Source organism: Sapajus apella, unplaced genomic scaffold (assembly GCF_009761245.1).
Source record: "Sapajus apella isolate SASKATOON/1434 unplaced genomic scaffold, GSC_monkey_1.0 scaffold163, whole genome shotgun sequence".
Classification (NCBI taxonomy): Eukaryota; Metazoa; Chordata; class Mammalia; order Primates; family Cebidae; genus Sapajus; species Sapajus apella.
Window position 1 is genome coordinate 210,215 of NW_022437103.1, and position 26,530 is coordinate 236,744.

Sequence of the window (26,530 nt, forward strand, 5' to 3'; positions counted from 1 at the left end):
ATGCCTACCCTGAAGGGACCCATGCAAGTGAACCTGTGAGTACTCTTTTGTCTGGGCCTCTGGTGGCTGCTGGTGACAGTAGCTACCAGCTTGTATTGACAGAGAACCTGAAGTGTTTTATTCAAAGTAAAGATAGTCTTAAAAGTCTTAATATCAGCAAATTGAAACTATGATATAAAAGCAAAACAAAAATATAATGTCAGCAAGTTGAAACCAACATGTAAAACAATGAAACAAAACAAAAACAAAACACTGTTTGCCAAGTGGGCTTGTCCTAGGAATGCAAGATTTAAAAATCAGTCAGTATAATCTATCATGTTAACAGTTTTATGGGAAAACAAATCTTAACAATTGGTGGAAAAAAGACATTTCATTTAGCAAAATATAACATCAATTAATGACTTTTGCCAAACTAATAGAAAAGAGCTTCCTTAACCTTACAAAGGGTATCTTCAAAACACCTACAGCTAACATTATGTTAGTGCTAATGAAGAAACATAAAATGCTTTTCTCCTAAATTTGAGAACAAGACAAATATGTCCATTCTCATTACTCTTATTCAGTATAGTTCATGAAGTTCAGCCAGTGTTATAAGCCAAGAGAAAGAAAGAAAAGGGATTTTTGTTTTCAGATGACATTATTGTCTCCATGGAAGACTCAACATAGTTAAGATGTCAATTCTTCCGAAATTTATAAAGACTTAATGCAAGCTTTTCATCAAAACCCTAAAATACTTTTTTATAGATATAAGTAGGCTTATTCTAAAATTTATATAAAAAAGCAAAGGAACAGAGTAGCTTATACAATTTTGAAAAGTAAGAATAAAGTTGCAAGAATTACTCTACCTAATGTGAAGACTTAATAGTTACAGTAATCAAGAGAGTGTAGTATTGGCAGAAGCATAGAAACAGAGATCAATGGAATGGATTAGGGAACCCTGAAGTAGACCTACACAGTTTTAATAAATAGTACTGAAATAATTGGATATCCATAGGTAAAACAAAATAAATCTCAACCTAAACCTCTTACCACCTATTAAAATTAATTCAAAATGGATCACTGATCATATAAAATGTAAACTATGAAACTTTAAAAGAAATATAGAATAAAATAATTAGGAATTAGGGCTAAGCAAAGAGTTCTTTGATTTTAAAAACATCTATAAGAAAAAAATTGACAAATTAGACCTCATTAAAATTAAAAATGTTTGCATTGCAAAAACTCTGTTAAGAGGATGAAAACAAGATACAGAGTGGTAGAAAAACTTTGCAAACTGTATGTCTGACAAAGTTCTCATATCCAAAATATCTAACAAACAAGCAACAATAAAAAGTACACAAGCAATTTAATTAGAAAAGGAGTAAAAGACTTTGACATTTCACCAAAGATGAGATACAGATGGGAAATAAGGACATGGAAAGACATTCGTTATAATTAACCCATAGGAAATTGCAAATTAAAATCACATTCTACACACCTATGGAATGACTAATATAAAAAATAGTGATAATAGCAAATGTTGGTGAAAATGCCAAGAAACAACATTTCATACATTTCTGGTGGGAATTAAAATGATTCAGCTGGAAAAAATATACGTAAATGGTGTAAGATAAATAAATTGGGCTGGAAAAAGCCTCTTTGCACTCTAGAAGATAACAAACAAGAGACAGAGTTTGTGTTTGTTTGGAGTATGGAAAATAACTCAAGAGTTACAGATTTAGAGAGAGAATATACCTTGAATTCATTTCTAAACCAATAATCTTTGAAAATAGGGTTGTCATCTTCACTTTCTGGTCTGGATCATGAGGGAATAAGACTAGGTGTAAATTTAACATTCATTACCCAGGTTGCTGTGTAGCCAAATGCCAAAGTGTCACACAAGGAGCCACCTCTGTTCTTATTTTATTAAACTCCCCTGAAACCCACAGGATACACAAGGAGCTTCATCCCTTGATCCACAGTATCAAATAACTATAATTTCACCATGCCAACCCCATAGAAACAAACTTACCCCTCCAGTTCCTTTGTTGGTGGGGGAGCAGGTTGGGGAGTATCCTCAGCTTACTAACAAGGTTGTTTAGGTTGTCTTCTTAGTCCTTTGACTTATCGCTTCCATTTTCTTGATTTTAAATGTGGTTTAACATTGGACAGGATCAGTCATGCAAATACTTAAAATGGAGTGGACAGGAAGCAAGCACATGCCACTGGGACAAACTGGATGTGGAGTTCAAGCTGCTTGATTTTGTTTCACATTAAATGAAATTAGTGCTTGTTTAGGACAAACCTGGTGGGCCACCACAGTTGAGCATATTTGCCCAATTAGCTGGTGAACTACTGAATGTGTGTTCCTTTCTGATTAGATCATTGTCCTTGAAGGGCAATTAAAGTTTGACTTAAAAAAAAAACTGCATTCCTGTGACTAATAAGTGAATTTAGCAATGTTGCAAGATACAAAGTCAACACACACACAATTCTTGTTTCTTTATATAATCAATGACTAGTTATAAACTTGAATTAATATAACAATGTGTTTATAACATCTGCAAAAACACTTAGGTATAAATCTAACAAAGTCTATACTGAAGAGTATAGGGAGCTTAGGAGAGAAATTAAAGAAGATGTAGGTAAAATAAGACCTATATAAATACATAGAGTCATGTGGTGTTCATGGATTGGAAGACTCCGTGTAGTGAAGATATCACTCTACCCCAAAGTGATGCGATACCAATCAAATCCCAGCAGGGGTACCAATCTGTTTTGTTGGAAAAACAGAACAAAGCAGGAGGAATTGTACTAACCCATTTTAAAGCTACAGCAATCAGGATACTGTAATATTTGGCAAAGGGACAGTCAGGTCAATCACTGGAACATAATAGAGACTCCAGAAAAGAAATTGAACTACATAAAGATGGCTTGTTGATCTTTGACAGAGCTGTAAAAGAAATTCAGTAGAGAAATCTTTCAACAAATGTTGTTGGAACCATTTGATCATTCATATATTAAAAAACAAAAAATGAACTTTCACTATAATTTCACGTCTTATACAAAGATTATTCCAAAATGAACCTTTGATGTAATTGTAATGGGTAAAACAGTAAGAAAACATATTTTTAAATAATACTGTGACCTGGGGATTAGGTGAAAGTTATTAGAAACTATGCCAAAAGCATGATCCATAGAAAAATTAACTGGATTTCATTAAATTAAAAACCTTTCTTCTACCAAAGACACTGTCAAGAAACAATAAAAAGTTAAATTACAAACTGGGAGAAAATATCTGCGACTCACATATCTGTGAAAAGACTTTTATCTAGAATGTATAAAGAACTCTTAAAAGTCAACAATATTTTTTTGTCCAAAATAAAACCTCAGCTAGCTCTGAAAAAAAAAAGTCAACAATAAGTAAGTAGACAACCCAAATTAAAAAATGTATAGCCTTTGAATTGTGTAAAAAAAAAAAAAAGTAAAAAACCTGAAAAAGACATTTTACCAAAAAGGATATGAGTGACACATAAACATGTGAAGGTATGTTCAGCATCATTAGCAAATTCAGGCCATGCTGAGAGACTACTGCACACATATTAGAAGAGCTAAAATAAAGATTGCTGACAATAATAAGGGCTGGTGAGGATGTGGAGCAACTAGAAGTCTCATTCATTGCTGGTATGTGAAATGTTACAGCAACTCTGGGCAATGACCTAGCAGTTTCTTAGGAAGTAAATAGACATTCAGTGTATCATCTGGCAGTCCTACTCCTGGGTATTTGCCATAGAGAAATGAGAGCTTATGTTCACACAACAACTTACATGCATGCTTATAATAACTTCATGTATAGTAGCTAAAAACTAGAAAGAATCAAAATATCCTTTAGTTAGTAAATTGATACACAAACTGTACATTCGCAATGGAATGCTAAGCAATAAAAAGAAACCCGTGAATCTTAAAGGCATTATGCTGAGTGAATGAAGTCATTCTCAAAATGTTGCATGCTGTATGATTTCATTTATATGATATTTCTTGAAAGGCAAAACTATGGTGATGGAGAACAGATCAGTGTTTGACAGAGGTTATGGGTGGGAGGAGTGTGTAACTATAACTGGATAGTATGAGGGACTTCTTCAAGAGTGAAGAAACTGTTCTGCATCCTAATTGTGTAGGTGTTTACACATCTATTTGTGCTTTAAAATATATAAACCATACCCCCCAAAATTAATTTTACAGTATGATAATTAAACTAATAATGGTGTCACTCATTTGTCAGAAACATTTATAGTGTTTCTGACATTCCAATTTCTAGTGAAGGAGAAATGTGTGAAGGAAGCACTGACACACCATCTCACAGTTCACTCTATTTGAATAGAAATGTGTTCTCAATGTTCAAGGAAGTTCTATGGTAAACCTGCTCATATGTACTCAGAGTTTTAATTCCATTCGGTCTTATGGGAAGCCTCTGGAAGCCAGAGAATATACACATTTTGGTTTTCATTTTCATACTCCCAACTAATGATTGCATTTGAATGGTCTGCTAAGGAAAACAGGTCTATATGGATGTTGGCTCCCAATAAGTGCAGGACTGCCAGTTAGAGAAAGAGGCTGCCACAACAAACAAGGAATAGAAACTCTTCCCCACATTAATCGATTTCCACACTATATGGTTTCCGCTCTTCCTATAAAAATGCAGTTTCTAAGCTGGTGAAGAAAAATTAGAATAAGTTAATTTTTCATTCTCCCATTACCCGAACCCCTACTTCAATTCTAAGGTTATCTGTGATGTAACTCTTCTTAAAATCTGATGTTAAACATAGACCTTCGCAAAAGATGGGCAAGGGAAGAATTGCCTAAAGCAGATGTTGGAATTCAGTAATCTTACTGTATGATTTTTTTTGGTCAAACTTACTGTTCAACATCTTTTAGTTGTCATCTGTTGGTAATGACTCCCACACTTTAAATCTCTTTGCTTAACTCTAGACCCCTATATTCAATTGTCCTTTGGATTTGTCTTCTCAAAGATGCAGCATGCACATCAAAATAATTGGGTTTCAAAACTATGCATTCTTTTTTTGGGGGGGCGGGGACAGACAGAGTCTTACGTTTGTCGCCCAGGCTGGAGTACAATGGTGCAATCTCTGCTCACTGCAACCTCCGCCTCCTGGGTTCAAGTGATTCTCCTGCCTCAACCTCCCGAGTAGCTGGGATTACAGGCATGCACCACCACTCCTGGCTAATTTTTGTATTTTTAGTGGAGACGGGGTTTACCATTTTGGCTAAGCTGGTCTTGAACTCCTGTCCTCAAACCTCTGCCTCCCAAGGCGCTGGTATTCCAGGCATAAGCCACCACACCTGGCTAAAACTGTGTCTTCTTTTTTTTTTTTTTTTTTAATTGTACTTTAGGTTCTGGGGTACATGTGCTGATCATGCAGGATTGTTGCATAGGTACATGCTTGGCAAGGCAATTTGCTTCCTGTAGCTGGAAGCATCCCCCCATTACCTGTAACTGGCATTTCTCCCCTTGTTATGCATTCTAGCCTCCCCACCCCCTGCTTTGTCCCTCCCTTAGCGCACTACCCCCAGCCCCCACAGACCCCAGTGTATAATGCTCCCCTCCCTGTGTCCATGTGTATTCTTTTATGTTCTACCAGATCTGGCCTTCCTTTTTGGTCTTGCTTCATTTGTTTGTTTGTTTGTTTATTTATTTATTTAATCTTTTCCAGCTTTATTGAGGTTGACCTTCCTTTTTTGTTTTACTTCAATTATTTGTTTTATTTATTTGTTTAATCTCTTCCAGCTTTATTGAGGTTGGCCTTCCTTTTTTATGCTTTATTTCAGTTAATACGCATCATACATTTGTTTCTCAAGCCAGGAACTAAGGAGTCATCCATGCTTCTTGCTTACTTCTCAGTTAACTTTCATCCATAGATTCTGAACTCCTCATTATGCTTCGTAACTGCTTATTGTTTGTTCTCGCTGGCACTGATTAATATCAGGCCACTGTCATATGCCACATGGATTCAGCAATAGCGACAAAACTGGTTTTTCTGTCTCCCTTAAATCTATTCCCTACACTGCAGCCAGAATAATACTTCTCTAATGTGTTTCTCAATTTGTCCCTTTTTAAAACTCTTTAGTCTTGTTTACCTGGGCAAATCCTGTACCCAGACTAGTGCTTTGCATATATTGATATTTGGGTTTGTAAATTATTGAGAATGTATATTCAGAATCAATGCCTAGCCCCCTCAAGTTGGCTGGCTGCCAAGACTGATGGTACCACACGTATACCAGAAATGTTTGAAAAGACTTAACTCACAAAGTGAAACTTTCTGGGGAGAACAAGGCAGTCACCCACACTGGTTCAGAATGGTTTGCATGGAGGGAAGGGCGGGGTGGCACTGATATTTGTTGTGGTTGGTGAATGGACTGGGTTGAAGGTTCCCACATGCAGGCTGGGTTTGTGTGGTTTCAAATTCCCCAATGTCTTCAGGACTTAATCCAACATGAAATTTTACTTATTATAAAAGCCCTATGTTCTTTTTATATAAAGGAAAATTTATTACAGAAAAGTAAAAAAGAATATAAAAAACATAAATATGTGCTTATATTCTCACATAGTGGAAAATTATAATTGTCCTTCAGTTTATCACATGCCAGATATTTGAATGTGTTTTTCAGGATTAAAATTGTAGTCATATTGTGCATATGTAATCTGTTTCTTTTCTTCTCCTTCATTTGACAGAGCATTTCTTAATGTAATGAGATGAATGTTTGAAATATCATAAATAAGGATTTATTTATATATGGATGGTTTTCTTTTTTTTCCTCTCTCTCCCATTTTGGCCTCTTTTTTTTCCTTTCGCCTTTCCTTTTGTGTTCTTCTTCCACCATCCTTTTCGACTGGGTTTTTTTAATTAACTTCATAGGGTGATATAATTATTCTATCACTTTTACATTCATTAGAGTAGAGAGTAGGCTCACTCCCATTCTTTGAAGCTATAATTTTAAACCATCCATTATGAAGTGAAAGATACAGAGAATCACATAAAACAAATGTAGCATTTAGTTGGTTATTAAAAGTTTGGTATCTTTTTAAGAGTGGTGGCAGTCTCCTTTCACTGATTCAGTGCTGCTCAGCAGGCCCTGCTCTGGACTTATAGTACGATGTTACATTGCCTGTATGCTTTGCCGTGGCCTTAATTGTCAGATCTGGCTCAGGGTACTCAATACTGTCTTGTTTCACACATACTCAGACATACATACACAAACAGCCAAATGTTTCTTGAAAGGATATGATTTTGGGGGGATTAAAATTACTTCTATCATAATGCTTATTGTGTACATGAGAAAGCATAAATACTCTAAACCAAAAAAGAATAAAAATGGATTTTATTTTATTTTATTTATTTGAGACAGAGGCTCCCTCTGTTGCCCAGGCTGGAATGCAGTAGCATAATCTCAGCTCACTGCAACCTCCACCTCCTGGGTTCAAGCGATTCTCCTGTTTCAGCCTCCTGAGTAGCTGGGATTACAGGTGTCTTCCACAACGCCCAGCTAGTTTTTGTATTTTTAATAGAGGCTGAGTTTTGGCATGTTCACCAGTCAGGTCTTGAACTCCTGACCTCAGGTGTTCCACCCACCTCGGCCTCCCAAAGTGCTGGGAATACAGGCGTGAGCCACCGGCCTGGCCTATTTATTTATTTAAAAAGAATTTTTTTCTTTGTAGAGATGGGATCTCCCTATGTTGCCCAGCCTGGTCTCAAACTCCTGGTCTCAAGCAATCCTCTTGCCTCAACATCCTAAAATGCTGAGATTACAGGCATTAGCCATTTTGCCCAACCAGGAATCTCATCTTTCTAAAAGTTAATCTGTGTTTCGGTTTCCTTCAGACTTTTTTATATATATGTTATAGTGTTTTTTTTTTCATAAAATGGAAATTTTTTTTTTAGATAACTTTTTTTTTTTTTTTTTTTTTTTTTTTTTAAATTAACCAGTTAACATCTAATTCTTTAACAAAGAGCTATGTTCAAATGGGGAAAACATTTGTGAAGAAGCATGAGGAACATTTTAGAGTTAATGTATATGTTTGTTGTCTTGATTTTGATGATGTTTCCATGCATGACTATAATGTCGAAATTTATCAGTTTATTTTTCTTTGACTTTTATTTAAGTTTAGGGGTATGTGTTCAGGATGTGCAGGTTTCTTAAACAGGTAAACATGTGCCGTGGTGGTTTGCTGCACAGATCATTCCATCATCCAGGTATTAAGCCCAGTATCCATTTGCTATTTCTGATCCAATTCCTCCTCCCACCCCCTGCTCTCTGCTAGGCCCCACTGCATGTTGTTCCCCGCAGTGTGTCCGCATATTCCCATCATTCAGCTCCCACATATAAGTGAGACATGTATTTGGTTTTCTGTTCCTTAGTTTGCTGAGTATGTCTTCCAGCTCTATCCATGTCCCTGCAAAGGACATGATCTCGTTCCATTTTATGGCTGCACAGTATTCCATGATGTATATTTACCATAGTTGCTTTATCCATTCTATCATTGATGGCTATTTAGGTTGATTCCATGTCTTTGCTACTGTGAATAGTGCTGCAACAAACATATGCGTGCATGTATCTTTATATAATAGAATGATTTCTGTTTCTTCAGCTATATACTCAGTAATGGGATTGCTGGGTCAAATGGCATTTCTTCCTCTAGGTCTTTGAGGAATCACCACACCATCTACCACAATGGTTGAACTAATTTATACTTCCACCAACAGTGAAAAAGTGTTCCTTTTTCTCCACAGCCTTGCCAGTATCTGTTGCTTTTTGGCTTTTTAATGATAGCCATTCTGACTGATGTGAGATGGTATCTTAGTTTGGTTTTGATTTACATTCCTCTAATGATCATTGAAGTTGAGCTTTTCTTCATGTTTGTTGGCCTCTGTTCATGTCCTTTGACCACGTTTTACTGAGGTTGTTTACTTTTTTCTAGTAAATTTCCTTAAGTTCCTTGTAGAGTCTAGTGACTAGACCTTTGTCTGATGGATAGATTGCAATTTTTTTTCTCCTATTCTGTAGGTTGTTTGTTCACCTTGATGATAGTTTCCTTTGCTGTGCAGAAGCTCTTTAGTTTAATTAGATCCTATTTGTCAATTTTTGCTTTCGGTGAAATGCTTTTGGCACTCTTGTAATGTAAAACCCAAAATGATATAAACTATAAAAACTATTCTTGAATGGTATATCCTAGATTTTCTTCCAGATTTTTATATTTTTGGGTTTTACATTGAAGTCTTTAACCCATCTTGAGTTAGTTTTTGTGTATGGTGTAAGGAAGAAGTCAATTTTCAGTTTTCTGCATATGACTAGCCAGTTCTCCCTGCACCATTTATTAAATAGGGTATTCTTTTTCCATTGCTTGTTTCTGTCAGGTTTGTTGAAGATCAGATGGTTGCAGGTGTGCAATCTTATTTTTGAGTTCTCTATTCTCTTCCATTGGTCTGTGTATCCATTCTTGTACCAGTACCATGCTGTTTTGATAACTGTAGCCTTGTAGTGTAGTTTAAAGTGAGATAGCATGATGCCACCAGAATCTGGGTGCTCCTGTACTGGGTGCATGTATATTTTGTTGTTTTTGCTTAGGATTGCCTTGGCTATTTGGAGTCTTTTTTGGTTCCATATGAATTTTTAAATAGTTTTTTTCCCTAATTCTGTGAAGAACATCAGTGGTAGCTTAATGGAAATAGCATTGCATCTATAAATTACTTTGGGCAGTGTGGCCATTTTCACGATACTGATTTTTTCCATCCATGGCCATGGAATGTTTTTCCATTTGTTTGTGTCCTGTCTTGATTTCCTTGAGTGGTTTGTAGCTCTCCTTGAAGAGGTTTTCACTTCTCTTGTTAGCTGTATTGATACATAGACATTTTATTCTTTTTGTAGCAGTTATGAATGGGAGTTCATTCATGATTTGGCTCTCAGCTTGAGTGTCATTGTTTAGGAATGCTAGCCATTTTTGCACAGTGATTTTGTATCCTGAGACTGTGCTGAAGTTGCTTATCAAAGAAGCTTTTGGGCTGACATGATGGGGTTTTTTAGATATAGAATTATGTTATTTGCAAACAAGGATAATTTGACTTTTTCTCTTCATATTTGAGTACTTTTTATTTCTTTCTCTTGACTGATTGCTCTGGCCAGAACTTCCAATACTGTGTTGAAATGGAGAGTTGAGAGAGGGCATATTTGTCTTTTGCTAGTTTTCAAGAGGAATACTTCCAGCTTTTGCCCTTTCAATATGATATTGGCTGTGGGTTTCTCATATATGGCTCTTATTATTTTGAGGTATGTTCCTTCAATACCTAGTTTATTGAGTGTTTTTAACATGAAGGATGTTGGATTTTATTGAGGGTCTTTTCTGCAACTATTGAGATAGTCATGTGGTTTTTGTCTTTGGTTCCGTTTATTGATGAATCACATTTATTGAATTGTGTATGTTGAACCAGCCTTGCATCCCAGGGATGAAATCAACTTGATCATGGTGGATAAGCTTTTTGATGTGCTACTGCATTCTGTTTGCCAGTATTTTGTTGAAGATCTTTGGATTGATGTTCAACAAGGATATTGGCCTGAAGTTTTCTTTTTTTGTTGTATCTCTGCCAGGTTTTGGTATCAGGATGGTGGTGAACTCATAGAATGAGTTAAGGAGGAATCTCTCCTTTTTAAGCTTTTTGAATAGTTTAAGTAGAACTGGTACCAGCTCTTCTTTGTGTACCTCTGATAGAATTCAGGTGTGATTCTGTCTGGTCATGAGCTTTTTTTTGGTTGGTGGGATATTTATTACTGGCTCAATTTTAGAACTCATTATTGCTCTCTTCAGGGAATCAGTTTTTCCTCGTTCAGTCTTGGGAGGGTGTATATTTTCAGGAATTTATTTGTTTCTTCTAGATTTTCTATGGGGTCAGTGGTGATATCCCCCTTATTTCTGATTGTGTTTATTTGATTCTTCTCTCTTTTCTTCTTTATTAATCTAGTTAGTTGTCTATCTATTTTATTAATGTTTTCAAAAAACCATTCCTGGATTCATTGATTTATTTTTTTGAAGGGATTTGTGTGTCTCTGTCTCCTTCAGTTCAGCACTAATCTTGGTTATTTCTCTTTTTCTGCTCACCTTGGGGTTGGTTTGCTCTTGGTTCTCTAGTTCTATTAGTTGTGATGTTAGGTTAACTTGAGATCTTTCTAGCATTTTGATGTGGGCATTTAATGCTGTAAATTTCCCTCTTAACACTGCATTAGCTGCATCCCAGAGATGGTGGTATGTTTTATCTTTGTTCTCATTACTTTCAAAGAACTTCATGATATCTGCCTTAATTTTATTATTTTCTCAAGAATCATTCAGGAACAGGTTCAATTTCTATGTAGTTTTGTAGTTTTGAGTGAATTTCCCAATCTCACGTTCTAATTTGTTTGCACTATGGTCCAAGAGACTGTTTGTTATGATTTCAGCTCTTTTGTATTTACTAAGGAGTATTTCACTTTTGATTACATGATCAATTTTAGAGTAACTGCCCTGTGGCATGAGAAGAATGCATTTTCTGTTGTTTTTGGGTGGAGGGTTCTGTATATATCTATCAGGTCCACTTGATCCAGAGCTGATTTTAGGTCCTGAATATCCTTGTTAATTTGCTGTCTCGATCTTTCTAATATTGTCAGTGGGGTGTTAAAGTCTCCCACTATTATTTTGTGGAAGTCTGCATCTCTTTGTAGGTCTCTAAAAACTTGCTTTTTGAATCTGGGTCCTCCTGTATTGGCTGCATATGTATTTAGGATAGTTCTTCTTGTTGAATTGAACCTTTTACCATTATGTAATGCCCTTCTTTGTCTTTTTTGATCTTTGTTGATTTAAAGTCTATTTTGTCAGAAACCAAGATTGTAACCTCTGCTTTTTTGTTTTCCATTTGCTTGATAAATATTCCTCCCTTTATTTTGAACCTATGTGTGTCTTTGTATGTGAGATCAATCTCTTGAAGACAGCATAGTGATGGGTCTTGGCTAATTATTTAGCTTGCCATTCTGTGTCTTTAACTGGGGCATTTAGCCTATTTACATTTAAGGTTAGTATTGTTGTGTGTAAATTTGATCCTGTTATCATGATGCTAGCTGGTTATTTTGCAGACTTGTTTATGTAGTTGCTTCATAGTGTCACTGGTCTGTGTACTTCAGTGTGCTTTTGTAGTAGCTGGTAATTGTTTTTCTTTTCCATATTTAGTGCTTTCAGGAGCTCTTGCAAGGTAGACTCGTGATGGGTGATGATGTATTCCATTAGCACTTGTTTGTTGAAAAGGATCTTATTTCTGTTTTGTTTATGAAGCTTAGTTTGGCTGGATATGAAATTCTGGATTGGAAATTCTTGAAGAATGTTGAATTTTGTCCCCCAATCTCTTCTGGCTTGTAGGGTTTCCACTGAGAAGTCTGCTATTAGTCTGATTGGCTTTCCTTTGTAGGTGACCTGGCCTTTCTCTCTGGCTGCCCTTAACTTTTCTTTTCTTTTTTTTTCATTTTAACTTTGAGAATCTGATGATTATGTGTCTTGGGGTTGATCTTCTCATGGAATATCTTATTGGGGTTATCTGCAGTTTCTGAATTTGAATGTTGGCCTGTCTTGCTACATGGGGGAAGTTCTTCAGGGTGATATCTTGATGTATGTTTTCCAAGTTGATTCCATTCTCCCTATCTTTCAGGTATCCGAATCAGTTATAGGTTTGGTCTCTACATAATTCCATATTTCTTGGAGATTTTGTTTATTTATTTTCATTCTTTTTTCTCAAACTTACTTTGTTTTTGCAAGATAGTCTTCAGGCTCTGAGATTCTTTCCTTTGCTTGGTCTGTTTTGCTGCTGATACTTGTGATTATATTGGGAGTTCTCATGTTGCCTTTCAGCTCTGTCAGGTCATTTATGTTCCTCTCTCAACTGGCTATTTTGACTGTCAGCTCCTGTATTGTTTGATCATTCTTAGCTTCTTTGCATTGGGCTACAACATGCTCCTTTAGTTCAGCGAAGTTTGTTATTTACCCACCTTCCGAAGCCTACTCTGTCAGTTCAACCATTCTCATCCCCAGCCCTGTTCTGTACCTGTGCTAGAGAGGTGTTTCGGTCATTTGCAGGAGAGGAGGAGGTACTCTGGTTTTTTGAGTTTTCGGTGTTTTTGTGTTGTTTCTTTCTCATACTTGTGGGCTTATCTACCTTTAATCTTTGAGGTTGCTGACCTTTGAATGGAGTTTTTGTGGGATCTTCTTTGTTGACTTTGTTGTTGTTGTTTTCTGTGTGTTTTTCTTTTACCAGTCAGGCCACTCTTCTAAAGAGCTGCTGGGTTTGCTGGGGTTCCTCTTCAGACCCTAGTTGCCTCAGTTTTTCTCACCTAGATGTATCGCCAGCGAAGCCTGTTAAACAGCAAAGATGGCAGCCTGATTCTTCCTCTGGAAACTCCATCCCAGGGGCTACTGACCTGTTGGCAGCCCAATCTGCACCTGTAGGAGGTGCTGGAGATACCTATTGGGTGGTCTCATCCCTTCAGAAGAAATGGGATCAGGGACTTACTTAAACAAACAGTCCGGGCCAGGCGCGGTGGCTCACACCTATAATCCCAGCACTTTGGGAGGCTGAAGCGGGTGGATCATGAGGTCAACAGATCAAGACCATCCTGGCCAACATGGTAAAACCCCGTCTCTACTAAAAATACAAAAATGAGCTGGTTGTGGTGGCGTGAGTCTATAGTCGCAGCTACTTGAGACACTGAGGCAGGAGAATCACTTGAACCCGGGAGATGGAGGGGAGGTTGCAGTGAGCCGAGATGGTGCCACTGCACTCCAGCTGGAGTGACAATGCAAGACTCCGTCTGGAAAAAAAAAAAAAAAGGAGCAGCCTGGCTGCCTTTTGGTAGTACAGATGTGCTGCGTTGTAGGGGACCCTTCCTTGTCCAGACTGTCTGGACTGTCCCAAGCCAGCAGACTGATCTGCTGAGTTGACCAAATGGCAGAGATGGTGGCTGCCTCTCCTCCTGGGAACTCAGCCCTTCTCAGGCAGACTCCAGCCTGTCACTGCTGGCTGGCTGGAATTCCAAGTCAGTGGGTCCTAACTTGTGAGGTGCCATGGAAGTGGGGCCTGAAGAACGACACTGCTTGGATCCTTGGATTCAGCCTTGCTCCTAGTGGTATGTAGGGACAAATCTGCCTTGCCAGGAATACCGGGGCTGGAATATACAAAACTCCTGTATCTCTGTGTGTGCCCGGGTTGCTGCTCTACCTGGATGCCACACAGCTCTCTGTTTGGTGACATGGGCTTATGAGAGGATCTCCTGATCTGCTGGTTGCAAAGACTGTGGGAAAACTGTGGTTTCCCCAGATTGGATTGCTCAATCACTAACCACTTCCCTTGGCTGCCAGTGGGGGTTCCTTTGGCGCTGCATTACTCCTGGTGGACTGTTGCCCCACCCTGCCTTTCTTCATTCTCTGTGGGTCAAGCTGTTTGTCTAGTCAGTTCCAATACAAGAACCTCGATATTTCAGTTGAAGGTGCTGAATTCACTCGCTGCTTTCAGTCTTCTCTGTGAGTGCTGCAGACCATCGCTACTTTTAATTGGCCATCTTGGCACTCTCTCCTGTTTGCCTTAAATATGTACAGTTTAACTGCATGTGAAATATTCTGCAATAGAGTTTTTAAAATGAAAAAAAAATTTCCATAGATTTTGTTTTTCAAATAATTTTTCTGGTTACTTTTAGTCTTTGGAGGGCCCAGTAAAAAAATTGGACATATTTGAATGGAACACCTGACCTGGGAAGCAGTTTTAATTTTATTCATATTGTCTGTAATAAAGTAGATATTTCCCTTCTATAAGAGTTTTTCATGACCATGATGTCTTAGTCTTTTAAAAGTTTGTTGGACTTTTGATCTTTTTACTTATATATACTAAGGAAAGGTCTTAACGATATTTGGATCCATTCTTGGATTGTAAGCATTCAACAGTGGGCCGTAGGTCAAACTGAGTTTATTTATTACGTTAACCTTAGTTTTTGTTTATTCAGTTCTTTAGCTTCAGAACAACAGTCTTTGAAAATAAAATGCTACTTTTCTAAGAAGAGATAATAGCTAGTAAGGTTGCAAATAAAACCCAGCAGGGACTCCATATGCTAGTTAGAAAAGTCTGGTTCTATCATAGAAAAAGAATAAATTGAATCAAGCCAAGGAGGTGACAGGGTGCTAATGGTAGTAGGAGGTAGGTTTGGCACAAGAAAGGAAATGGACTAACCACATTGTTAAAGACTTGTTTTATTATTTATGCAAGTGGTCCAATCTCTAGAAATAATAAAACACAGCCTCTTCCCTCTTATACCAGTTATGAATAAATTTTGGGCAATTCTTTACTATTTTTTATTTTTCAGTATCTTATCAGGGAAGATGTTAAAAACATGGGCTTAAAGTTTTTAAATATGAAAATAAAAATCTGTTGGGGAGGAACACTAGGAAGGAGGAAGACTAGGAGAAGGATGTTATAAATAGCTTACTTAAACTAGTTGAATCTAGTTTTGTTTTAAAAAATTTAATAATTATTTTATTCTTACAGTGCAGACAGTGAGTGAATTCAGGATATCATAGTAGTGATATTTTAAAAAATAATTGTTGTATATATTCTTAGAGCTAAATTCTAGTATATGTTTTACTGCTTTGTTCACAGGATATTTTGAATAACCTTGAATCATGTGACCTTGAGGATGATGACCTTATGCTTGACGTGGATCTGCCTGAGGATGCATCTCTTGAAAATGGTAAGTTGAGACTATTGAACCTTCAGAGGCATATGCTTAAGCTACTTGACTGTAGCCAATTTGATATTTGTTACTTGCAGACTTCTTAATCTTAATGGAGCCTTTCAGACTGAGAATCAGTCTAAAGTGATGTAAAATAGGTTCATTCGAAAACTAACTTAAATATTTAAAACTTGATTTTGTAAGTCTTAGATACAATTCTGTATGATCCAATAACATTGTATACCATAAAGTCAGTTGCAGATTAAGAGTTTTCTTTTTTTCTGTGTACAAATACCCAGTTTTTACTCCCTTTATCTCACTTTGATTGTAAGAAGAAATGTATTTCAGAAACATACCATCTGACTTGTGAAACATTATAATATCTTAATTGGATATTTTATAAAGATCAATTCTGGGAAAGTGATGACCTTCTGAATGAATCATTCTGTACATTTTACTCCCAATTCTAGTCTGTCTTTCTCTCTAGAACCCAGTAACTGCTGGGGTAACACTTTAGATAATCCACATGGGAGACAGGCCTTAGGTTCTCTTGCCTCCAATGGCATAGCACTTGTAGGATTTTCTGTCTGAAGGACTGTTGGAGAACCAGAAACCAGCATACAAAAGCCCTTGGGGCACAGGTTGAAGTAGGGATGCATCTAGGGAGAGGGATAGCTTAAGAAATAGGAGAATTTCCTGTCAGTCAACATTTGGCTGGTCTCACAAGCCTCCATGGGCTAGAGGTAAAGTAAAAAGGGTGAGTGGGGTCCTTTTATCCATGGTGCTAGAAAAATGCAAGGAATATTTCAGAGAGGTGAGGTGTTTGTCTTAGTGCTTCACTGGGGTATTAGTAGCCTGCTTTGTTGCGTTACTACCAGCTTATATTTGTCATATTGGTATGGCTCTTAGTTTTCCTGCCAGAATGCGATATAGCATTCTCAGAATCTCAGGGGCTTTCAAAATAAACATTTATTTTTCTCATTCATGGATCTAAGGATTAGCTGGGAAGCTCAGGCCATGTGACTGGCTTTAGGTCTATTCCATGTTTCTTCATTTTGAGATCAGAAATACTTTGGGGTAGGTTGTTCTCATGACAGCAGAAATGCAACAGGATGAGCAGAAACATGCATGTTTGTGTCTCTTAAAATCTTAGCTAAGAACCAGCACATTCTTTTTAGAGTAACAAAAAATATTTTATCAAAACATATGATTTACAGAAGTTTCCAGACAAGCCATTCAAAATGGCCACAAGCTTTTTTGAAGGAGGGATATACTTGACAGCAAAGTTACAGTGTTATTAGTGAGGGCTCTGATGTTTGCTTAATGTTCCCGTTTTGTTTCAATCAACCTTATCCATGTACATTGTTGAAATAAAATTAGGCCGTGCTAGAGAACATACTGTAGATCTGCTTAGCTGCTGTTAACCAGTGCAATTAGATCACCAAAAAACGGGAGAAAGTAGCACATAAAATTAAACTACCTCCTTCCTTTAAAAAAAAAAAAAAAAAAAAAAAAAAAGAAAAGAAAAGAAAGACATTCACACCCCTGCAGCTAACCTGACAGCTACCTTCATTCACAGAGGACACTTATTTCTAAGCACATTCTGTTGGTCAAAGCAGGTAACATGGCCAAACCTAACACCTTTGGGACTGGGAAGTATACTGTTCATGATGAAGGCTCTGTACATGATTAAGGCCATTGCATATATAATTCTGTAAGGAGAGAATGAACAGTTGAGGACAGTATCTACTCTCTCGCAGAGATAGAGAATGTTTCACCTTTTCTGCTGTTACTTAGGATGCTCTAGTAAACAGCTGAGTTCTAGTGCTGAAAAAGAAAAACAAAAAAAAACAAAAACCCAGCCAACACTCAGGAAGAACAAGGAAAGTGATAGAACCCTAAGGATTAGAGTAGTCCAAGGAAATAATCACTTAGATTCAAATAAACGCAGTTCTTTCTGGAGTTAAAAGACAAGATTTTCCCAACAGAATAGTTTATTCAGTAAATGACAGAAAACATCACTGCTGTTGAATCTGAAAGTGACTTGGAAGATCAAGTAAAAAAATATTGTAGAACACAGAGGAAAAACATAATCCATTGAAAAGTTATAGGGGAAAAATAATGAGACCTGATGATCTGGGAAATTTAATGGGAATTTTTAGGGCTGTTAGTGAGGAGTGAGGGATGTACTTCCTTGGAATAAATCACATCCTAGATAATACATTTTACTTTGACAGAATTATCACAATTTCTCTTGGAAACTTTATGCCCTTTCTGAATGGAAGTAGAGAGAAAGCATCTTAGAACCTGCCTTATCTTTAGCAGACAACAGAAAGTTACCCAAGTATTAGATAAAAGTAGAATCACAAGGAAATTTAGTCTTTGAGGTCTTGAATGGGGACTTGTGAAAAGTACGAGGAAACTTTTGGGAACATCCCACCTAAGCAGTACTTTAGATTTTTCTAGAAGGCAAACAACTATTGGCTATTTTGAGTAAAGGAACATTAAAGAAAGCATGTAAGAACACGGATCTAAAATATGTAGCCTTTGTAGGCACCAAAGATAAAATAGTATCTAGGTTTAGTACTATAGGAAAGGGGGAAATTATTCTTCTTATGGTTCGTAGGTCCCGAATGACGGTACACGCCCATTTCATTGTTTTTGGCTGGTAGGATGAGAATGTTACAGGGACTGGTAGAGGTTTAGGGAGTCTTATAATATGCTTTCTACTACAGGTTTTAGTTCTTTATAGCTTCTGGTTGTTAATGATATTATGCAGGTTTGGTAAAGGTTTAGATTGGGGCTAGTCGCAGTGGCTCACTCTTATAATCCCAGGGCTATGGGAAGTGAGGTGGATGGATCACGAGGTCAGGAGATCAAGACTATCCTCACTAACACGGTGAAACCCCATCTCTACTAAAAATACAAAAATTTAGCCAGGCATGGTGGCACGCACCTGTAGTCTCAACTACTCAGGCAGCTGAGGCAGGAGAATAGCTTGAACCTGGGAGGCAGAGGTTTCGGTGAGCTGAGATCATGCTATTGCACTCCAGCCTGGGTGACAGAGCGAGACACTGTCTCAAACAAAAAAAGGAAGTTTGATCATTTTGAACCATAATGAATGGGTTCACTGCCACTAATTTTACCAATATCAGTGGAGCTCAGTGGAGATTTTGCCCACAGAACAGTGGCACCTCACTGAAATCTTTAATATGGATACAAGTTTGCTGTGATCTCATCATGAATGCCAGTTGTCAACCTGTCATATCATGGAAGAAGCCATGAGGAGAGTATTTCTCTGGTGAATGCATTTGTACAGTTAATCTTTCCCTATTAAGTGGCCTATGTAGTACCACAAAGGAGGAGTGAATGTTGGTCAAATGTTTTCTGGACATTTGTGGGCTAGGATTTGGAGGCTGTTGTTGGAGGAAAGTTTTTTGAGATTGTATTAGTCTGTTCTCATGCTGCTGTAAACAGCTGCCCGAGACTGGGTAATTTATACAGGAAAGAGGTTTAATTGACCTCCTGCATGGCTGGGGAGGCCTCAGGAAACTTAGAATCATGATGGAAAGGGAAGCAAACACATCCCTCACATGGCAGGAGAGAAGTGCTGAGCAAAGGGGGAAAAGCCTCTTATAAAACCATCAGATTTCTTGAGAATTCACTATCACAAGAACATCATGGGGGAAATCATCCCTGTGATTCAGTTATCTCCACATGGTCCTGCCCTTGACACATGGGGATTATTGCAATTCAAGGTGAGATTTGGGCTGGCACACAAAGCCAAACGATATCAGAGATGTAAGGGCAGAAAAGTATGATACATTTTCTCATCCATCAAAAGGGTCATGGCTGACATGCCTATAACAAAAGGTTAACAAAAAAGTATAACACATTTATTTAATCGAAATTTTACGTGACATGAGATTCTTAGGAAATGAAGACCGAAAGACCTAGGGAAAACTCTAATTTTATACTTAAGCTTGATAAAGAATGGACAGCTGTATAGAAATATGATTGGACACAAAAGGGTTATGAACTAATCGTGATAAACTGAGGGTGGGGAGGGCGACCCAACAAGGACTGTCTGTTTAGATTCTTCTTGGATTCTCTGTAGTACTTCTGCCTCCTAGGTATGGTGCAGAACCCCTCTGAAATGAGGGTCTTTAAGGAAGAAAGGAAAAGAGAGCGAGTGACCTTTCAGGGTTTTAGGGCTTCCTTTGAGGTAGAGGATTTTTAGTTTCTATGACCTGCCTTGGGAAGAGGACTTCTGGTTTCTGTGACTCACTTTGGAGAAGGAAGAAGGAAGAAGTGAGAATAGGACGATCAGAAGGATCTTGCCCCTGAGGCATTTCCGATTTTCCTCAGTTCGAAGTACTCATCTTGCCAAAGTGCCAGGCTTTGTAGTATCATATTCTGATTCCCAACAGAGAAATCCACACCTGAGTGTTTTGGTGACCCTGAGTGTAAGGTAACAGTTGCAGTGTTTAAGGTTGATATTTTAGTGCCTGTATCAATTAAACATTTGTAAGGTTGTCCTTTAATACTTAGAGAAATTTATTTTTGACCTTAAGGGTGAAACAGAAAATTTGGTGCTTGACTTCTTCCTCGGAATACTTTTGCTAATAACACTTTTTTCTTCTTTGTTTCTTATCTCATGCTAAAGACTTCCTTCAGAAGGCCTATATTTTTCTCTAGCAGGGGTTCTCTACTCAGTTAAGGCCCAGTCTCGCCTGCATCTGCATCTGGTTATGATCAGCACATTGGGTTTTTGAATTGGGTTGCCTTCAGGTTTACCAGTTCTTTCTTTAGTTTGCCACAAACCACATCATTCCCTACGGTATAACACACATTCAGAGGGACTTATTTTCTTTTTTAGTTGTATTTGTTCTGTTTTAAATTTTTTAGTCTCTTGGTCGGGGATGGTGACTCACTCCTGTAATCCGAGCACTTTGGGAGACCAAGGCATATGGATCACTTGAGGTCAGAAGTTCAAAACCAACCTGGCCAACATGGCGAAACCCCTTCTCTACCAAAAACCAAAAAATTAGCTGGGTGTGATGATGCACGCCTGTAATCTCAGTTACTGAGGAGGCTGAGGCAGGAGAATAGCTTGGGCCAGGGAGGCGGAGGCTGCAATGAGCTGAGATCATGCCACTGCACTTTAGTCTGGGCAACAGAGCTAGACTTTATCTCAAAAAAAAAAAAAAAAAAAAAGTCTCTGACAACTGGATTTATCTCCATCTTGTAATTTTGTTTGTTTTCTCTTTTCTTCTCTATATTATTTCTTTTATTTTGTCAGGGAACGCTTAATCTTTTCTAAGGAACCCTCAGCAGTCTTATTCCACATTATCTTCTTAGCAGCATTTTACAATATATAAACACGTGATTGATATATCCCTTGAGAAGTTAAACATGGCGCTGCCTGCAGAATCTTGGAGCAGTCATTTCTCTAGAGTTTAAGCCCACTTTGTCTCAGTTTGAACATTAGTCTTTTGTGGTTATGGCGAATGTTTGCTTCCAATGCTTACTTGCCATTATGCTTACATTTGAGTTCAGGTTTCAATAAAGATTCCTCAATTTGGAGTCTGTATGTGCAACCTACATTAGCAAATACAAAAGCACCACATCAGTTTCTACATTGTAATTGCTCACAATATTTAACACATCTCCTGGCCTGTTCTCCCAGTTTGCTTGCTTCTTCTTCTGTGTGCACTATATTGATACCATTCAAATAATGTATCAAGTGGTTTTTTTTTTTTTTTTGGACGACGTTTCTTGCTTTTGATGTAGTGGAATTTTTCTTGCCTGAATTGAGGAAATATATGAATTCAGAATAATTAAATGTAGATTATCCCTTGCTCTATAGAGTTACTCAAACTAAAGTAACATTTTAATATCATATAGAAATACTTAACTGGGTCTTAACTGAATCTATGAATATAATACAAATATGAATTTATGTATGATGGCTGAGGTAGAAGAATCCCTTGAGGCCAGGAGTTTGAGACCAGCCAGCCTGGGCAGCATACCAAGACCCTATCTGTTAAAACAACAACAACAACAAAATAAAAATTAAAAAAATAGGCTTGGCATGGTGGCTTATACCTGTAGTCCTAGTTGCTCTGGAGGTTGAGGTTGAAGGATTGCTTGAGCTCAGGAGTTTGGGGTTACAGTAAGCTATGATTGTGCCACTTTAGCCTGGGTGACAGATTGAGACCCTGTCTCAAACAAAAAGAAAAACCTTCTTGAGATTATTTTAAATTTTCTTTTGCAATCTCGTTTTCTACTTCTGCCCTTTTTTGACATAATGGTCACCATGCCTTTATTTGTCAAGTTTTCTGTAAGTGAACTTAAAAAAAAAAAAAAAAATGTAAGTTCAAACATAAGCCTTCTTTTAAAACATGAAAAAAATTTTTCACACTATTAAATGTATATTTCTTCTTCCTCAAGGTGACTAATGAATTTAAACAAAATTTCATTGTCTTTTTGAAAATTTATTTGAATTGTTATACATTTAGAGAAAATACATTAAAATGAATTCAGTATATATGAGAACAGAACAGCTATACTTTTTAAACTGCATCATCCTTTTTTGGAATGCCAGAGTTTGTTTTCATCCAGTATACTGTAATGAAACACTCGTCATGTTTCAAATTCAAGTTTTTGGGTCAGTGAAACAGTAATTTAAATAAGGGAGTTTTTGTTTTGTTTTGTTTTGTTTTGTTTTAGTGGGGATTATGTTGATTGTATAGCTCTTTGTTACAAGGAATTCTGAACATGCAGGACTTGAACTTTCTCATGTAGTAGTTCTCAGACTACAGAAATCTTTCCTGTTCCGTGGCTTGGGTTAGTGTTTAGCAGTATTTTTAGTAACTGTCTTAAGTCAGTAGCTATGTAAGCACTGAGTGAAGATGGAGTCACAGGGCAAACTGGGCTTGCTTCCCACAGGGAGGGCTGGGAATTGAGCAGGAAGGAAGGCCTGTTCAGCAGTGCCTTGTGTGCAACTATGTCTGAGTAGGCAGCGGTAACATAATGTCTCCCTTGTGCAAAGTAACTCTCTTAGTGAGTGCTCAGATATGTGAGGAAAAAGTATTTGGGTAAGTGAAGAAGCTTGGGATGTTTCAAAAGAATTCTTTTCATGTTTTTGTGGTATTTGGATTTAAGGGAGTGTACTGTTTGTTACTGCAAAGTACTGGCTTTGTTTTCAGTGGCATTTTAGACTTTTTGAACAAGCTTTTACTGCAGGCAGATTGAAGCATCTTACTTTCTGAAAATGTGAGCTTAATTTTAAAAGTGTGATTTGTTTATGATGAAAAGTTAATTTGTGCTTCTTGAAATCAGTGAAAATTAATTGTAGCAGCCTTTTATAGAATGAGTTCTCTTAAAAATCTGCTGTTTCCTGTCATTTTCTTTCTGAAATCAGAGCCAATTTGTGATATGATCAAAACTACCTAAAACTGATTATGAGTGTTTAAAATGTATAATGTTGATTTCAAGGATAATTTGCCTGTTTTAAAACAGTGTGGCAGTTAATTGTTTACGTGACTGTGATATAAAAGCATTTTAATTTATTTTGAATAATATTAAGTTCAGTTTTCACCAGAAGAACTGGTTATGCTTTTAGAAATCTTGATATTGTGATTCACATAAATGACTGGTATTTTTAGAATATTATTTTTATATTTTCAGCAGCATTTGATTATCAAGCTATAAGTAGTTAACTTTTATGGAGTGTGTACATGTTTGTAGTCTTTTTGCTTTTGAATCTGTCTAGTGGAGTGTGACAATATGAACCGCTTTGACCGACCAGACAGAAATGTTCGGCAGCCTCAGGAAGGATTTTGGAAAAGGCCACCCCAGAGATGGAGTGGACAGGAGCATTACCACCTCAGCCACCCTGACCACTATCATCACCATGGAAAAAATGACTTGAGCAGGTGAGTACTGTTCTAACTTAGATTTCATTTGCTGTCCTCTGATTTTGAGTTATAATTCTCCATTTCCCACAATGCTCAAAAAACCTGGTTTTGTCTGGTTGGTTTTTAGAGGCACCAAAAAGCACTTCGAATTTTATGTGGTCTAATTTGTTCTTTGTGGCTCAAATGTTTTTTCATTAGTTTTATCATAAATATAAATATTCTATTTGTATCTGCTTTTTGGACTTCCAAGTTATGGTATGATTTTCTAGCTCTCATTTGGAAATGATTAAATGTTAACTTTGTTAAAGTTTATCATTTTTCTAAATAATATTTAAAATTAGTGCCAAATGATTGGTCTTCTTTTGCTCATGTAGTAAGTTAAAATTTTAAAAATCCACAAGTACCATTAAAAACAAAAGAAGGTACTATTTAGTGCTGAAGGTACTGTTTAGTCTTTTCCAAAGTAGAGGGTAGTCTTTAATTTGATTAGATCTTATTTGTAACGAGGCTCCATAGTCATTCAAACCTGGGATCAAAACCTGACCTGGCACAGATTAGCTTTGCAATCTTAGATAACTTACTTAAGCCATCTCTACTTCACTTTACTATCTTTAAAACATAATTAATAATATCTTTCTCTCAGTGTTTGAGAATCAAGGATAAAAGTGCCTAGAGTAGTGTTTAGTTTACAGTAGGCACTCTGTGGAAGTCATTAATTTTTCCTTTTCACTTTCTTACCTCATTCCACAGGGCTTTGAGGTCATTTTGGAGCACATTTACAATACAAATAGTACAACTAGTATAAAAATAATGGAAGAAAAACATGGTGTCGTATGTTTCGTAAAATGAGGGAAAAAAATTGATTCTAAGATTCTTTGCAGCGAAAGCAAAGAATAAAATTCAATTTATTGTGACATACACAGTATGCATAAGATAAAGGATGTATTTTTTTCCTGAAATAATTTGTCAGAAAAGTTAAGCAACATTTAAAAAAAACTGTTCCTTGGATGTCAACAGTTGTAGTAAAAGAGGTTCCCCAGTCAAATGAGTATGAGAATGAATAGATTATAAGCATTTTCTAGATGGCGGACTCCACTGTGCTTTTATAATACTGTGATTTTGCAAAAGGTGGTAAAAAGTGTAATATGTAGCCATTTTCCAAAATGTATGATCACAAATCCCTTCTACTTAGTGTATTTTAAGGGACTATGGTATGGATAATCCACACGAGTGATTTTTACTGAGGAGAGAAAAATGCGCAGCATTCTTAGGGGTTGCTAATTTGACTGACTTAGCACAGAACTTCCCAACAGTTGGGCTGAGGTACACTGGTTGATAATTTTATTGAAACCCTCAAGCTTTGGGGCGTTGGTGCTGAGTTTCAGACACCTAGATCCACTCGAGCAAGTTATGGGATGGGTGGTACAAAAAGAAGCCTCCTCCATTATGAGCCTTACCCCTTACCTTAAAACTATTAATTTATCTCTGTGCATTAATATTAAAAAGGTTTGAGTGTACTAGCTCCAGGGCCTTTTCAGTATTGTATGTGCAAAAGTCCTTTTCCCATTTTAAGACTTACGGAGTGTTGCCTCGCTTTCTTCAGTCCCTTAATTCCCATTATTAATGTCATTAGTTAGGATCATGTCCTATTCACAACTCAGGGGTATTGGGAATACTAGTGGTTGAGAACTAATACAACCTCTCATGTTCTCATTATAATACTGCTCTGTCTTTTTACCTGGCCTAATCTTCCACTCCTCTTTTATGTCCAGACCTTTTTTTTCTTCTACACCTGTTGATACGCTATCTGGAATTCTCTCATATTCTAGCAAACTCACATTCTTCATCTCTTCAGCTACATCCTCCTAATCCTAACTGAAACCTAGGTCTTTCCCAAATATACTACTTCCCCAGTAACATTTTTACACCAAAGATTCTTATTTTCCAATCACCCAATACTTTCCTGTTTAGAGATGGGGTTTTTGTCCTCATTCCTTATTGTCACTTTTAAAGGAAGTAATGTTAAGTCCATTTTTTTTCTTTTTTTTGAGACTTAGTGCATTTGGCTGTATCAACTCCTGTTTACTGGTTCCTACCTGGAGCTTACAAAAGGCTTGGCCCTTGGCCCACTTTCCCTCTTTATTAAAAGCTTTGCTGCATAGTGGCAGTGGCTACAGCGTTCATGTACCTGAGTCATTTAACCCTCTTGTTTGCTTAGTCCTGTAGGACAATAGTCTCCAATCTTTTTGGCACCAAGGACCAGTCTCCTGGAAGACAAATTGTTCACAGGAGGTTGGGGCGATGGTTTTGAGATTGGAATGAAACTCCAGATTCTCATGAGGGGTGTGCAACCTAGGTCTCTTGCATGCACAGCTCATAATAGGATCTGTGCTCCTGTGAGAATCTTAAGGCTACAGCTGATGTGACAGGAGGTGGAGCTCAGGCAGTAATGCTTGCATGCAGGACCACTGCTCACCTCCTGCTATGTGGCCTGGTTTCTAACAGACCATGGACTGGTACTGGTCCCTGGCTAGGGGGTTGGGGACCCCTGCTGTGGGATTTTTCTATATACAAAATACGTTATCTGCGAATAGTTTTACTTTTTCCTTTCCATTTTGGATTAATTTCTTTTTATCTTTTGAGTAATTACTATGGCTACAACCTTGTGAAAGCCAATAACTGTGTCTTGTTTCTGATAATAGGGAAAAATAAATATTTCAGATATTTTACTGTTAAGTGTGATATTAGCTGTGGATTTTTAAAGAGATTTTTTTATCAGTTTGAAGTTCCCTTTCATTCATGAATAGTTGAGTGTTTTTATCATGATA

At 37.2% G+C, this 26,530-nt stretch overlaps 1 protein-coding gene across 12 annotated transcripts in view; it reads left to right on the top strand.

The window, feature by feature from the left end:
* The window catches only part of CCSER2 (coiled-coil serine rich protein 2), a 178,617-nt gene that overhangs the window by 56,382 nt on the left and 95,705 nt on the right, over nucleotides 1–26,530 (top strand). For 10 of the 12 annotated variants that reach the window (XM_032266929.1, XM_032266932.1, XM_032266933.1 and 7 more), the window contains 2 exons: nucleotides 15,708–15,798; nucleotides 23,558–23,720. In XM_032266929.1, the coding sequence (XP_032122820.1) occupies nucleotides 15,708–15,798; nucleotides 23,558–23,720 (254 nt within the window). Of the gene's footprint in view, nucleotides 1–15,707; nucleotides 15,799–22,531; nucleotides 22,881–23,557; nucleotides 23,721–26,530 lie in introns of those variants that run through there. The other 2 variants (XM_032266940.1, XM_032266939.1) reach the window with 2 other exon arrangements.